This window comes from Zea mays, chromosome 1 (genome assembly GCF_902167145.1).
Source record: "Zea mays cultivar B73 chromosome 1, Zm-B73-REFERENCE-NAM-5.0, whole genome shotgun sequence".
In the NCBI taxonomy this organism is placed as follows: Eukaryota; Viridiplantae; Streptophyta; class Magnoliopsida; order Poales; family Poaceae; genus Zea; species Zea mays.
The window spans coordinates 276,780,797-276,797,195 of record NC_050096.1 but is presented as its reverse complement, the minus strand read 5'-3'; the positions used below and the strand labels follow the sequence as shown (position 1 = coordinate 276,797,195).

The 16,399-nt window shown below is 45.2% G+C and overlaps 1 protein-coding gene and 1 long non-coding RNA gene across 3 annotated transcripts; one reads left to right on the top strand and one right to left on the bottom strand.

Annotated features, from left to right (window-relative positions):
• Nucleotides 1–3,540: 3,540 nt before the first annotated feature.
• Nucleotides 3,541–10,091, bottom strand: LOC100273981 (uncharacterized). 2 transcript variants are annotated; one of them, NM_001148367.1, is given in 15 exon segments: nt 3,541–4,292; nt 4,405–4,506; nt 4,586–4,684; nt 4,825–4,944; nt 5,660–5,779; nt 5,866–5,960; nt 6,045–6,149; nt 6,243–6,496; nt 7,454–7,629; nt 7,720–7,906; nt 7,979–8,325; nt 8,804–8,899; nt 8,998–9,471; nt 9,584–9,716; nt 10,041–10,091. In NM_001148367.1, coding segments are annotated over 14 exon segments (2,514 nt in total). In that variant the 5' UTR covers nt 9,695–9,716; nt 10,041–10,091; the 3' UTR covers nt 3,541–4,064.
• Nucleotides 10,092–12,970: 2,879 nt separating this feature from the next.
• Nucleotides 12,971–13,966, top strand: LOC118476168 (uncharacterized). The gene is made up of 3 exons (XR_004855581.1): nt 12,971–13,167; nt 13,272–13,346; nt 13,483–13,966. It is a non-coding gene; the product is annotated as an uncharacterized lncRNA (long non-coding RNA).
• The last annotated feature ends 2,433 nt before the right edge of the window (nt 13,967–16,399 follow it).

Here is a 16,399-nt window from a genome sequence, read left to right as displayed (position 1 = left end):
AATATCGATATATGCATAAATACATGAAAATAGGAAAAAAGAATGGAAAAGGAAAAAGAAAAGGGATTTCCTGCTAACTGGGCCAGGGGGATTTTGGCCCAGCCGAGCGCAGGCGCGCGCGCGGGCAGGCGGCCCAGCCGGCCCACCAGCGGGGGACGGCGCGGGGACGGCACTGTGGGCGTGGGCCCACGTGCCAGCGAGGAGGGGGAATGGCGTTAGGGGATGACGGGGGGGAGAGGCGGTTCACGGCGGGGAGAACCGGACACCGGTGAAGTTCCGCGGCGGTTCTCCGCCGTGGTTCCAGTTCTGGGTGGTCGGGGAGGTGGTTAAGCACGGGTGGGGGTAGGGGATCATGGTGGAGGGGTTAATTTGGTTGGAGGGTTCTCGGGACGACCGGTCCACGATGAGGTGGCGGGCACCCGCGACGGTGGGGTCGCTGGTGAGGCTGTCGGGCGCAATAGGTGAAGGGAAAGGGTGTGTCATGTTTGTGATGGAGCGGTGAGCCTTGCGAGCCCAACAAATTGAACTCTAGGCTACCAGAGGAGGGAGGGAGCACTCACCGGAGCGGAGGAAGGGCGCGGCGGCACGGCTCGATTCGGTCCAGTGGAGGGGGAGAGGGAGTGGTCGAGGCCGGTGTGAGGAAGGATGGAACTCGGGCGGTCCTTTTATAGGCGGCTAGAAAGGGGAAGGGGGAGTGAGGTGGCGAGCACCGGTGAGCTTGCCACGGCGGCGATGATGGCGCACAGTGGTGACGGGATGGCTCGGGCAGGCGCAAGGAGACAGGGACGCAAGGCGCCAAACCTTGCTGGCGAGCGCGTTAATGGCGAGGCAACAGAGCGAGCGGCGGCCGGCGGTGATCGCGTCGATAGCTTGGTCACGGGCGCGAGGGAGGGGCTGACAAGCGGGGCCCGCTTGCCAGAGAGAGGGCGGTTGCGAGGGAGCGAGGGCGGGCACGGCTGACGGGTGGGGCTGGCCGATCAGTGGGGAAGGGAGGAGCGCGATGCGCGAGCGGGCGCGCGGGAGATGGGTCGCGTGGGCCGAGCGGGGAACGGGCGCGCAGGAGAGAGGGAGAAAGGGTTGGGCCGGATCCGGCCCAGCCGAGGGGGGATTTTTCCTTTTTCTATTTCTATTTCTTTTAATCTCCTTTTTCTTTTGAACAAAAATTTGTCTATATTTTCTTGGGTGTCCAAAATATTCTATGTGAGGTGCTACTAACAACCATGGTGTATGCATGTGATGAATAAAATGCCTTATGAGGTGGGGTCTTAGGAGATAATCAAGGAGGGGGTTAGGAGATTTAGGGTTTCTAACCTTGGGATTAAATTTTGGGATGTTACACCTCACTAGCAAAAAGAAAGGTATTCACCTCTGTGATACCTACACCTCCTAGAATCCATCATGTTGGATTCAAATGGGTTTTCACATGGAAACGGAATGAGAATAATGAGGTTGTGAGATATAAAGCGAGATTAGTTGCTCAAGGGTTTACCTAGAGACCAGGCATTGACTACAATGAGACATATTCTCCTGTTATGAATGGAATAACCTTCCGGTATTTAATTTCATTGGTAGTATAAAAACGTCTACTTCTGCAATTGATGGACGTCGTGATCGCTTATCTTTATGGGTCACTAGATTCGGACATATACATGAAAGTTCCTGATGGAATACCTATACCGAATAATGACAAAAATCATAACATGTTTTGTGTTAAACACACCAAATCTCTATATGGCTTAAAACAGTCAGGGAGAATGTGGTACAACCGACTGAAGGAATCCCTTATGGATAAGGTTTATTCTAACAGTTATGATTGCCCATGTGTCTTCATAAAGAAATCTTCTACAGGTTTCTGCATCATATCAGTATATGTAGATGATTTGAACATCATCGGCCATAAACGTGATATTGATGAGGCACGCAATCTTTTAAAGACGAAATTCGAGATGAAGGATTGGGGTAAAACCAAATTTTGCTTAGGTTTGCAACTTGAGCACCTTCCCACGGGCATTCTCATTCATCAGTCTACTTATGCCCAGAAAGTATTGAGTAAATTCAATATGGATAAAGCATTTCCGTCTAAGATTCCAATGATCGTTCGTACCCTTGAAAGGGATAAGGATCCTTTTCGACCACGAGACGAAGGAGAAGAGATTTTAGGTCCTGAGTACCCATATCTTAGTGCAATTGGAGCACTTATGTATCTAGCAAACAATACAAGACCCAATATTGCTTTTGCAGTAAATTTACTTGCTAGATATAGTGCATCCCCTACCAAACGCCATTGGACTGAAATAAAAATGTCCTTCGATACATCCATGGCACGACAGATCTCAGTCTATTCTACGGAAGAAATCAAGATCCTAGCCTCGTAGGGTACACAGATGCTGGTTATCTTTCAGACCCCCACAATGGAAGGTCTCAAACTGGGTTTGTATTTCTGAATGGTGGAACTGCTATTTCTTGGAAGTCCTCAAGCAAACTCTAGTAACAATATCCACTAATCACTCAGAGATTATTGCCTTGTATGAAGCTTCACATCAATGTGTCTGGCTTCGAAGGGTGATTAATCACATTCAATCATCATGTGGGATTCATTTCATTGAATCACCCAATATTATCTATGAAGATAATGCATCTTGTGTTGCTCAGATGCAACAAGGTTATATTAAGAGCAATGTTACCAAACATATCTCTCCCAAGTTATTCTATCCTCATCAACTTCAATAGAGTGGTGAGATTAAGGTCATGCAAACTAAGTCTTGTGACAATCTCGCAGAGTTATTCACTAAGTCGCTACCTTATTCCACATTTCGGATATGTATTAGGCCTAGTTTGGATACTTTGGGATTAGAGTGTTTTGGAGGGATTGGAGAGGGTGTAAATCCCCAATAGATCAAATACTCTGTCAATACATCTCAATCCACTCAAATCCCACTCATTACTAGAGTACCCAAACTAGGCCTTAAGGGTATTGGTATGCGTCGACTTAGAGATTTGATTGCATCAAGGGGAGTATCTCTTTGACCAACCTAATACTAACATCACATTGTACTCTTTTCCTATGAGTTTTACTATCATGTTTTCTCATGGTAGGTTTTTAATGATCAATGTCAACACAAGCATATGTCAGTCTCTTGATTTTTTTTCCCCATCAGGGTTTTCGATAGACATCAAAGACATCATATACTGTTGATTTTCTCCAAAATTTTCCCACTGGATTTCTCTAGAACGTTACACAGTATATTATTGCAAACCACCTTTTACCTACAGGTTTTAAAAGAGGATGTACATGATGGACAACTGCTTAAGGGAGAGTGTTACGGGATCTAAACAATTACTACTGCTCTCAGCCAACGTTCAAGGGAGGTTCAAGAGATGTGACCCTTGATAGCACAGGTTCAAGAGATGTGACCCTTGATAGCACATATCCACTTCTCCATTGAGGCGTCTGGTCGTATCCTGTACCAGCGCACACTTCTTTTACTCTACATATATAAATATCAGAAGCAATAAAGAATGCAGTGTCCTGGATTCATTCTCGCACAACAGTTTCTATTTCATCAGAAGAGACGTCCACAAGGTGGCACCATACACGCGGACACAAATCACAAAAATGGTGCAACGCTTCTGCCGACAAGGACACTAAAACCGATAAAGCATGGCAGTTGACACTACAGAAAATCACATCAGTGTTCAAGTTATATAGCAAGGACTACATCATAGAGGGCATCCATCTCCGCTTTGGTGTAAACCATCAGCTACTGTTACTACATCATAGAACGCAGCAACAGAAGCAGCAAAAAGCTCAAGTCAGAAAGGCAGCTTGCAGCGACTCATCAGAAGTTCACAGCATAACTCAATCCGACTTGCGTGTCACTGGCACGGACACGGGAGGAAATAACCTAACCCTACTGTTGCAGGCTCAACACCCAGATCAACAGTTTGTAGGGGGGCATACATGCAAAATATCCGCCTGATCGGCGACCGGCCAACAAGCGCCCCATCGTCCACATGATGAGTGACTAGCAAAATGGGCACCCCAAACATGGTGCCGGCATCGCTCAGCTGGTGAGCGACGAGAGCATACCGCCACCGCTCTTGGTTGGGACCACGACCTCCCAGCCAGGGCCTTTCAGCGGGATCAGTGGAGCGGCATCGGCAGCACCAGGTGGTCCGGACAGGTCGCTCCGGTCCATCAGCTTCAAGAGGTCTTCGTCGCTGATGTCGGTCTGGATCATCCGATCTTCCTCGTCCTGCTCGTCCCTAAGCAGCGCCAGCAGCTCCCCCTCCTGCATCCCATGGGAAAAAGGTACCAACGACAATTTTCCAGTGTGCATTTGCTTTGCGTCTACGCAGTGGCAACCACTTGTATATACTTAGGAGTTTGGACAAAATGGTTACCTCTAAAGCGTTAGGCTTTGCTCTTTCTTGTTCAAACTGTCCCTTGCCTATCACCACATGCTCTAGCTTTAACTTCCCAAAAGCTTTCTTGATGATCCGCTCCTGCAAAGGTGAAAAGCTGAGTAACCCTGAGACAGTAGCCAAAGTGACAAGTCTGAAAACACGGATCACTGAAGCATACCTCAACAGAATATGAGGTAGCCAGCCTATATACATGCACTGGGCGTGTTTGACCAATCCGGTGGCATCGATCCATGGCCTGCTGATCCATCTGAGGATTCTGGAGGATCGAGTAAACGAGCACCATATTACAACTAGCATAATAAGTCAATCAGCAGCCAAAGAAAGTAGCCAGCAAAAAAAGGCTTTCTTGTAAACATTTTTTTTCTGATGAGTATAGTAGTCTTGACAGAAAATTACCCAGTCACTGTCATAAAGGATACATGTATCAGCAGAAGTAAGGTTGATACCAAGTCCGCCAGCCCGTGTGCTCAGAATAAAGACATTCAGACTGCTATTCAAATCATTAAACTCTGCTATCTGCAACAAAAAACAGTAACAAAAGATTTTTTGTGAAGTAAAAGTAGCGACAGATAGACGATTATCGAGCAGCAAAAAAAAGGAGCAACAGAAAAGCTCAAAAGGCAACTTTTGTTATTCTTTGTGTTTACCCAACGACAGGTACTGCTTGCTTCTTTGCTACTGTAAACGATGGGTTTTCATAAATTGTGGTTGGATTGTTGGAGAGAAAATGTTACGTGCTGACCAACTAAAGAATTTGCCACTTGGATGTGCCGATGTTAAATGAGAAATTGGGAAGTGTCAATAACAATCGAACTGAACACAAACAGTATCAACAAAATAAAGAATATGTGAGCACATACAAGTGCCATCAGAATGGTGCAAGTAAAAAGTCATTAATACCAAGAGCATGCAACAATGCAAATTCTAATTCAGACAAGGGAAATAAATTTATACATGTACCAAGATATCTAACACAGTGCAAATCCTCAGAGTTTAGATGTTCTTTAGAAAAATAGTACACGTCCCAAATTACAAGACGTTTTGGCTTTTCTAGATACATCACTTTTTGTTATGCATATAGACTTAGTGTGTATCTAGGGCAGATCCAGTGTTGGAGGCTCCCACATGAGTGTATATCTAGATACATAGCAAAAGTAATGTATCTAGAAAAGTCAATATTTTATAATTTGGAATGAAAGGAGTAATATATTGGCACAGGCTAGCATGTTACCTGCCGCCGCCTCTCTTCCAAATTAACACTACCATCAATTCTGCAAACCCCAAGGCCTTTTGAATCTAGGTAATACTCAAGAATGTCCAAAACTTTTGTCCATTGTGAGAATATTAGAACCTACAAACATATATCAGTTGATCTAAAGTTAGTTAAGAAATACTAAAAAAACACAAACTTGGGTAACATGTTCATTAAAACCATACCTTATGCTTGCGTGCAAGTAGGGAAGTTAGTAGCCTGTCCAGAAGCTGAAATTTGCCACATTGCTCTAAAAGCTTATTAACAGGTGGATAAAGGCCTGCAAAAACACAAATAGAATACAATGTAAATAGATATCTGAAGAAAACAAGCACGCAGAATAACAAAAAAAAAACAGGCATACTTGTTGTTCCAAATGCAGCTTCCAAAAGATCAGGATGGGCGCAGTTCTTCCTCAATTGAATAAAGAGACTATTTAGCTTTGTCTTGATGCCAGGTCTACGCAACACTGGTAAACCAAAATAATGTCAAATTACAAGGTTCTTACATTAGAGATGTAATAGAATGTAAGTCTAAACATGAATAAATGCAAATGTGATACCAATATCTGATTCATCATTCAAGTAGACATCAAAGGTTTTCTCAACTAAGTGATCCTGGATTCGCTTCTGAACCTCAGTCATGTTAGCATAAATGATTATCTCTTTCTTCCGTGGAAGCATTTGTTCTACATCCTCCTTCATCCGTCTCAGAAGAAATGGGCGCAAAATGGCATGAAGCTTTGAAACAACATGAACCCTTCTTTTTTCTTCACTTTCTTCTGGTTCTTCACTTCCTTTCGCAGAAAAATCAAACCTTCAGGAAGACAGGTGCCATCACAACAAAGGCAGAACAAATCAAATATAATGCATGGAATACTTATACTTAGAAATAATGGCCAAGTTGTGATGTTATACATCTATATATTGTTATTCCTCAAAAAATGTGTTAACATTACTAAGAACCATCAGTGCATTTTAGCTAGTATGTAAGAACTCAGAACCAAATATAATTGTCATCCATCTATGAATGTGTTGGTGCATGATTGACAGGGGCGAAGCCAGGATCCAAAATTAGGGGGACCAAATTAGATTAGGGGGGCTGTTAGAAGCATTTTTTGCACTATTTACATAAGAATTAGCTAAAAACCTAACATATCCTATAGAATTAGGGGAGCATTAGGGGGGACATTGCCCCCATGTGCCCCCCTGCCGTCGCCCCTGATGATTGACATGGCAACAAATATGATGTGAGTACACAATATATCATCAACAAGTATGATACTCCAGAAAATTGCATTTTAACTGGAGCAACCTTCTTATGGGTTAGACGTCCCAATAAACAATTACAGGCTTTATTATTCAATGTCTCTAACCATGTACATCAGAGCATGATGATGAAATTGTGTATGCACTTGGGTACTCTTTTAACAGAACGTAGTATGTCGGTTTACCGAACAAATATGGTTTTTAAGGACCAGAAACCAATCCTCTATGAAGTATGAATCTGAAATAATTTGCAAAGCTGTGCAAAAGCACGCCAGAATACAATGAAAGCTAAGCCAAAATTCTACCTCCTGTTCCAAATTGTAAGCCGTTCTAGCTTTTCTAGATATACACCAGAATTTATGCATAAGTCACTGATGAGTGCAAAAGTGCACCCAGTCATTGGAATTTGTGTCCCAGTGCTTAAAACTGACTACAAATGGAATGACATAAAAAAGAAGTACAAATAGGAATCCGACACCAGCTGAAGTGATCCTGTGAATCATACCATGATTCAAATTCCTCATTGGATGAGAATATATCAGGCAAAATGAAGTTCAATAGTGACCACAGCTCTGCCAGATTGTTCTGGAGGGGTGTCCCAGTCAAAAGGAGCTTGTTAGCCATTGGTATGCGCTTCATCTCCCTCAATAGTTTACACTTAGAATTTTTCAACCGATGTCCCTGTAGAAATCATAGAACTGACACATGAATACAAAGAAGGGAAAAGGCCATAAAAGAGCAATAATATACAGCATCTGTTTTTTTTGTCACCTCATCCACAACAACATACGTCCACCTATAGTGAGCAAGAAACCTTGCATCTAACATAGCAATCTCATATGAAGTCACTATTATAGGAAAATCAGGACCAGCAGTTTTAGGCATAAATTTTCTTCTTATCTCAGCTCGGGCCACTTTATCTCCATGATAAATGATACTAGAAACAGATGGAACAAACCTGGAATCAAGTGTATCAGCATTAGAAACCATTGATGATAAGGGTGTTGAAAGAATGCCTTGAGATAATTACCTCGAGATCTCATTCACCCAATTTGAGAGAGTGGAAAGAGGAGCAATTATCAAGTATGGACCATGCATGCCTTTGCCCTTCAGGTGAGCAAGAAATCCAATTGTCTGGATTGTTTTCCCAAGGCCCATTTGGTCAGCAAGTATCCCATTTAGCCCATTCTGCCACAATGAAATTAGCCACTTTACACCCTTGATCTGGTACGACTTCAACTTCCCACCAGTCATTAAAGGCACAAGATTGGCTTGCTCTTTTTTCAACCTTTCTTCTTCCGAGAGAGTAGAGTCATCAGCAAGACGATCTTCACGAGATCTTGTAAGCATGGCTGCCACTGCTGTCTTGGCCTTTTTCTGAAGAAAAAAAAATTGTTTACGGTTGTCAGAACTGATAAAAACCTAACATAAGGTTTAATCTGCATTACTTATTTGTCAACTCTTCTTTTCTTGTGTATTAGCTTACAGAGCAAGCACCATAATTCTATACAAAATTCAAACAAACCATGAAATATGTATTGATATCCTAATTCTTATGCCTGAGGAATGCAGATGCACCTATGCTGACCCATCCTCAAACGCCTTAGTTATAATTTAGTTCGTCAAGTATAACAGAAAGATGCTACAAGCCTACAACTGAAACAAACCAGCACATCATCATCCCTGCAATGGCTCCCACACATGCACAAAAAAACTGCATATTGGTGGAAATTTAGAATAGCAGACGAGACACTGCAGTAGTAATTATATGCCCAACACAACATCCCCATAGTCTGTCTATAGAAGACACCAAGCAAAAATAAGACAGGGAACAATTTACGAATCCTGCACTCACATCATTGTATTGTGGTGTGGCATTAGCTTTCCTCTTTCGGCCACGTCTTTTCTTCTTCTCTACTGGTGACTCTTCACCTTGAGGTTCAACAACTTCCTGGTTAACAACCATGCAACAGCATGATCATCAGCAAAGAAACAAATAACTAACCAAAGAAGAATAAAAACAGTCAGCACACAATGAGATATGCATACATCGGCGATTTTATCCATTTTCTCAAGTAGGAACTCTGAAAATAGTTGTGTCTTCGTCAGTAGCTCATCTAACTTGCTATACCGCGACTCAGGATCAAAAGCAAGTTTTGCAACTTCCTCCCTCTTCCTGGCTTCCTCTTCTTCCTCTGCCTTAATCCGCGCCTCCTCGAGCTGTTCTTCTTCCTTTTTCATTGCTTCTGTGATCAGGGATACATCACCATTCTTGGCCTCAAGATCAATAGGTATAGATAAACCTGCATCCAGGAAATCATCAAATTTCTCCTCCTTGGCAGGCTCCAGAAGCTGGTCTTCGTCCTTGACTGCCTCAACAGCAGGGGGCACATCGGCACTGTCGATTTCATGGTCAACAGGAAGGGACATCATTGCATCCACAAAATCGTCCGAGGTCTCGTCCCCTTGCTTAACTGGCTCCGTGGCTAAGGAGGCGTTCCCATTCTTGGATTCAGAAATTTTCTGATTTGGCACCCAAAAAACATCAGTCAGTATATAAACAGCCCGAAAGGTAAAAAAAATTTGGAAAACTTCCCCACACAGAACACATGAATCCGCTAGGCCAGAGAATCACCTCGTCCTCCAGAACGGATTTAGGAGAATCTGCCTTAGCGGCGGCGGCGGTGGCGGCGGCGCCATCCGCCTTCACCCCATTCGGCACGGCCACTACCATCCCTTCCACCATGGGTCGGCCACCAGATCAAGCCCTGCCAAAATGTTTCAACAAAGAATCCAGATCAGCAATCGATCTAAAACCCTAAAAAACACTTCATCAGATCAGTACTAGTCCTACCTCACACGACGAGACTAGAACCCTAAACCAGAAATAGTGCCAAACTAGCAACACAAATTGGGAGTGTGCGATAAAACAGGCAGAAATCGCACCCTCTCATTATGGATTCAGATGAAGTATTGCCGTACCGCAAAAAAAATCATACCAAAACAAGAGGAAAAAACGACAAAAAAAATCCTTCCCGGCAGTTATCGGATTAGCATTCCATCAAGAGCAACTCGAAGAGAAAAACAAATACCTTGCCACTTGATTTTTTTCCTCGTGCGAAGAAAATTTAATCAGTAGGGGGCGAGAAATAGAAGGGAACAGGCCGAGAGCAGAAACTAGTGGGTCCTGGACTGTGGCCCTATATTTTAGGAGATGGCGAGGGAGGCGAGAGGGTTTCAGGCGGGAAAGTTCGAGGAGTTGGAGGCAGAATGGCCCTCGGATTGTTCATCTATTTGCGCTTCTGCCAGGTAGGTAGGCCACCATCAAACCATCAACAGTGGGGGACTGGGGGCGTGGTGGGGGTACATCCGTCAATTCTATCGTGGGTTCATCGCAGTTTAAAAATGCGCTACTGCTGCGCGAACTATGTTTGACCGCATTCACTTCGAGTCCACAGGTGTGGCCCTACGCGTCAGTCAGAGGGTGCAATAACCATCGCGTGTTTGAGGATGCTGGCTCGTGAATGGGCCTGCCTGCCTCGATCCCTGCAGAGAGGGTGGTACTGCATGTCTGATAGTTAGGCTATATCCACGGACAGTAGGTCACTGACATGTAGGTCCGGCTGGACGTCTCCAGACAAACTGCACCGGAACGGGTCTACGCGGTTTGCACAGCCGAACTGCTGAAGGCATGGTTCAGCCGACCTGCGTTCAAATTGGATACCATTTTGATGGCTGCTGCGTCGTGTAAAAAGGAAACATATCATGTGTATATGAGTGTTTGGTGTATATATAATGTATGTAAACTAATAAAATATAAAAAATATGAAAAAAATATATATTATGTTTATTCTACTTCTATTATATACAAAATTTTAAGTTTAAATTCATTATATTTTAGTTGTAATAAAAAAGAGAACATTTTTGCCAAATTTCTAATTTAAACTTGTTAGAAGTTTTATCTTTTTAATTACAGCTAAAGTATAATAAATTTGAACTTAAAATTTTGTACATAATTGGAGCGCTATCGAAAGAATATATATGAATTTTTTCAGAATTTTTTATGAACTTTGTTAGTTCATATGCATTATATGTGTACCAAAAGCTCATGTACCGTGTAAAATCTCTACTACTAATTAAGTGTGTACCGTAGGCGTCCACAGTGCAAGTGGTGCACGGTTCTGCCGTTCCGCATCCCGCCCGCCCACCGCGCTCCTTTCCATCGATGGTGCTCCTTCCTTCGACGGCAAATCTCATCCGGTCGCATCCCGCCCGCCCGCCGCACGCCCCAGCCGGATCAATGTTGTCTTCCCCACGCGCTGCGCCCGCCTGCCATCGCCAGCGCGCCCCCTCCCGCGCTCCCTCCGCGCGAAGACGAAGGGTTGCGAGAAGACGAAGGGCTGCGCGGGGGCGGTCTGCGGTGGGGCCAGCCACTGCAGCGCGGAGGCGGCGGGGGAGGTTGAGAAGGTGAGCCGGAAGGAGGCAGTGTCGCGGGGCAGGGCGAGGGTCAGCGCCATGCCGAGGACCGGGTCGGGCGCCGCGGCGAGGGAGAAGGGGATGGGCTCCGGCGGGTCTGCGTGGGTGGAGGCGGAGTGGACGGCGAGGGCGCGGGTGTCGAGTAGGAGGTCACCGGAGTGCAGCGTGGAGAGGGTGAGCACCGCGGAGGTGTGTATGGTGGAGGCGGCGAAGTCGAGGTAGAAGGCGAGCACCGCGCGCGAGACCACCGGGTGCGCGTCATCGGTGTAGGAGTGGGGATCGACCGATGAAGGGCTTCGCGGAGGCGGTCTGCGGTCTGCGGCGGGGCCAGCCACTGCAGCGCGGAGGCGGCGGGGGAGGTTGAGAAGGTGAGCCGGAAGGAGGCGGTGTCGCGGGGCAGGGCGAGGATTAGCGCCGTGCCGAGAACCGGGTCAGGCGCCACGGCGAGGGAGAAGGGGATGGGCTCCGGTGGGTTGGCGTGGGTGGAGGCGGAGTGGACGGCGAGGGCGCGGGTGTCGAGGAGGAGGTCGTCGGAGTGCGGCGCGGAGAGGGTGAGCACCGCGGAGGCGTGTATGGTGGAGGCGGCAAAGTCGAGTTAGAAGGCGAGCGTCGCACGCGAGACCACCGGGTGCGCGCCATCGGTGTAGGAGTGGGGATCGACCGGCGAAGGGCTGTGCGGAGGCGGTCTGCGGCCGGGGCAGCCACTGCAGCGCGGAGGCGGGGGGGGAGGTTGAGAAGGTTAGCCAGAAGGAGGCGGTGTCACGGGGCAGGGCGAGGGTCAGCGCCGTGCCGAGGACCGGGTAAAAGAAGACCCCGAACGATGTTCTCTTCATCTTTGGTTGGTTGTGTTCTCCAGTCGCTGATACCTGGGTATGGTTTTGGTTTTGTTGTGGTGATGGTCAGGCGCGAGGATGCTGCAGCATTCGAACAGCGCCAACGAGCTGCTCTTGCGTCGGAAGCTGGAGGAGCAGCAGCAGGCTGCCGAACTTCAGCACGCCATTGAGCTCCAGAGCCGCCGCCTCATGGGTCTCCAGCTGCTCGACCTCAAGGCTCGCGCAGCTGCGACAGCAGCAGCGGCATCGGCACTGCCAACACCAGTTGCCAATGCCTTCGCGTCCAGCCATCCTTTGAGCACCATGGCAGTCGAGTCGCCACTAGAGTCCGGTAAGTGTCGCGGAGGAGGAGCACGCGTTCGTTGGTCACTTCGGTAAACCAAACCATATCTCAAATATTACTGATCAATGTGATTCCTTGGCCGCTGACAGGAGAGCAGCTCAAGCTGAGCAGTGGGTTTGCTCTGGAGGGGAAGCTCAACGGTGGCGACAAGGAAGAATCTGCTTGCGAGGCGAGCCCTGACGCCGCTGATAGCGACCAAAGGTGGATTAAACAACCCATTTCATCATTCTTCTTCCTTGTTAGTTATGATTCCCATGCTTGCCTTTCATGAATCATGATCCTATATGTATATTGATATTAATCAGTTCTAAAAAGTTCAACAACATTTGAGCATGTCAAAACCTGATCGTTGCCTGTTCCATGTCAACAGTGGAGATCACAACTTGCCGGATAGCCCATTTGCGTCCCCTACCAAGTCTGCCGCGCTCGTGCACGACAGTTTCGCCGCCACGGAGCATGAGAACACCGCGTCCCTTGTTGGGAGCAAGATCGACGTCGGCAGTAACCATCTCCGCCCCCTGCGCTGGAAATCCCTTCGCCCAGCTCCTACTTCTTCCCCATGCGCAGGTGCGTTGGAAAGGCCTCTACTCTACTTTTCCGTGGCGCCGATTATGTCCGTGAACATTCTGTCATCCACGAGTGAAATGATTCTCTCCGAATGCAATGAGCAGGCTGTCCTCCGATCACGGAGCCATGGGGATGTAAAGTTCAGCATTGGAAGCGAGTGATACCCTAGCCTAATCATAGTAAGCACTAACAGTCCTCTTTATTCCGACTAGGCTGCTTCTCAAATAACATCCTTTTTTTGTTTTGCTTTACTTATCGTCCTGCCCTTTCTCTCTAATTTCCCCCTTCTCCTTTCGCTGCTTGTGGTTGTAACAGGAATACTAGAAGCCAAGGAAAAGTGATGATGGATATATAGGGAAGAAAGAGAGTTGAGTGTCAGCATAGTGTTAGCTCCCACTTTCTTTTGTTCTTTTAGTCCGTACCTTTTTAGTGGATAGTTCTACTAAACCACAAGAGGAGAAGATGCCATTAGCCTTGATTAAGAAAACGGCGGCATATGCAATATTATCGCCAAATATAAGTATATATATATATAGGTGAGTGTCTGTGCGTTGCAACGGAGACATATAATACATAAGTTACCGTGATATTATATGTCCCCATTGCAACGCATGGGTACTCACCTAGTTGTACAATATGTTCGTTCGGAGCATGAGGCTAGCCGCACTTGTCTGCTGCAAAGCTCACCACAGTAACAATTTGCAGTAAGTAGTGCTACACCGATGTACTGGATGACCTGTTGTATCCTTCTGTAGATCCTCTACAATCCCAAATATGGAGTAGATGTCGTTCTACTGCACCAGTGCATCGAAACGTAGTTTTCAGGCCGATTTTCTGTTACCGGTACAAAGCGAGAACGATTTTCTCGATCGGTTTAGCCAAATTTTATTTAAAATTTAAAGTTCTTAATATATATATATATATAAATAAAAAAATATAATACACAACTAGATGTTTTCTTGAGTATTTCGGTATATCTCTATTCTTATTTTTTTAGAAAAAATAATCACCATTTTTGGTAAAAGGGTTCAAATCGCAACCACGTTTTTCGGGCCAGTTTCTCATTCTCGTACATTCTCGTACAAACGTGGAAACGGTTTTTTTCATCAGTTTAGCCAAATTTCATTCAAAATTAAAGTATATATATATATATCTGAATAAATGATAAAAACTAGAAGTTTCTCTGAGTATTTTGGTATATCCCTAATTTTTATTTTAAAAATAATCACCATTTTTAGTAAAACAACAAATTTCAGCAAGAAAACACGGGATCTCGGTCGAGAAATCCGGATATCGTTTTTCAAATTTTGAAAGTCTATGCACATTGCCAACAACAAATTTCGCCAAAAAAATCGAGAAACAACATTTCTTAGTGAAAAGAACATGAAAACGACGGCAACGGTGTTTCTCGGTCAAAAAATCCGAAAAAGGTTTATTAATTTTGAAACTGAAAATTGACTGGGAAATTAAAAAATCTACGAAAATCGCTCGTTTTTTTGTTCCCGGTGATTGGCGAGAAATTAGTAAAAAAACAGGATGGTTAACTCTAGCCATAACCTAGATTTCATAAAAGGGAACATATATGGTGCAAACCAAACCCTCCGTGCGGAGGAGTGGGAGGAGGGATTTTAAAAAAGTGTGATTAGTAGCAGACCGTTAAGTGTAAAATTACCCACGCCCCTGCGTCCCTTGATCAACATCATGTGGCCCAGATTAGAAGTTTACACGGTTGCACAGAGAGCTTGGTTTGCACCAGATATGTTCCCTTTCAGAAACGGGTCCAGGTCGTAGTCTCCAATAACTATGAGATAGAGATATAGCATTATAAAACGTGTCTATATTGAGACCCCAATAACTATGAGATAGAGATATAGCATTATAAAACGTGTCTATATTGAGACCCCAAAACTTCTAGACACACAAAAAAACAAATAGGTAGTGTTGAGATTCCTATGCCTAAATCTTAGTCAGGTCGGATAGAAAGGTTGATATCAATTATAAGGACTAAGGGCATGTTTGGTTCTATGCCTAGAACGCCACAGCCTAACATTAGGTATGCCACACAGACTTGGGTAGATGTTTGGTTTATTCCTAATGTTAGGCTGCCACACTTTATCTGGCGCACTTCTCTTCTTTCACCACATAACTTTTCACCGCACTTGCGGCTACTGATTCAGCCGCCACAAACCTGAGACCTGCCACACTTCTCCAGGGTGCTAGTGCTGGCCCTAGCACCTCCACCGCAACTCCGACGCTTGGACCATTGGATCTGTTGCTGGCCGTCGACCGCCATCAGAAGGTGAGCTCGTTCCCAATCTGCATTATGCCTCCTCTCCTGTGTTTCGTCCTTCAGTTCATCTCATATTGCGGCCTCGCCTGGTCGGTGGTTGCTGGCGCTAGCATCAGACCGCGTGGTGAATCAGCTCAACAGAGGGATCGAGCGCCGTAGTGCCTTCTCGTCGTAGTTGTCTTCTAACGCCTTGTCCTAGATCTGGTCGGTTGCCATGGCTGTTTGTCCTAGATCTGGCCGGTTGCCATGAGCTTAGGTAGTCTGGTCACATGGCTGTTAGTGGTAGTCCGACCACACATCGGTATTTGGCATTTGATAAATCGAGTACTATTTCAGATTTGCTTTTATTTCAATTGCTGCAGCTAGATAACATGATTTTTACCTTGCTGTAATAGATTTCTAGTTGCAATATATCATATTTAGTAGGAGACCATCATTAATATTTTCTTCATCTTTTTCATGGACTTGTTGCAAGCTGAGGGCACCAGGAGACCCTTGTTTGCTACTGCTCAAGGTACGTGAGCACAAGCAGTTAGATTGTATTTTTATAGATTGGTTTAAACAATTCCTAAATCCATTAGTCTGTCGAGTGTACATTTTAATTACCTTGCATTTTTTTAGATGGGTTCAAAGAAGATGTATCTTGAGTACTACAATAACTATAATCATTACCTACGAAGGAGAAGGGTGCTTGTTTTCATTACCATCCGCATTGTTTTATTATGGTATAAGTTGCAACTGAATAGATTGAATAAGAAGTGAAAGGGAATTAGGCTTACACCAATTTTCTAAATTGATTTTGGTGGTTGAATTGCCCAATACAAATAATTGGACTAACTAGTTTGCCCAAGTTTATAAGTTCTACAGGTACCAAAGGTTCACAATAAGCCAATAAAAAGACCAAGAAAAGGGTTCAACAAAAAGAGCAAGGGGTAACTGAAG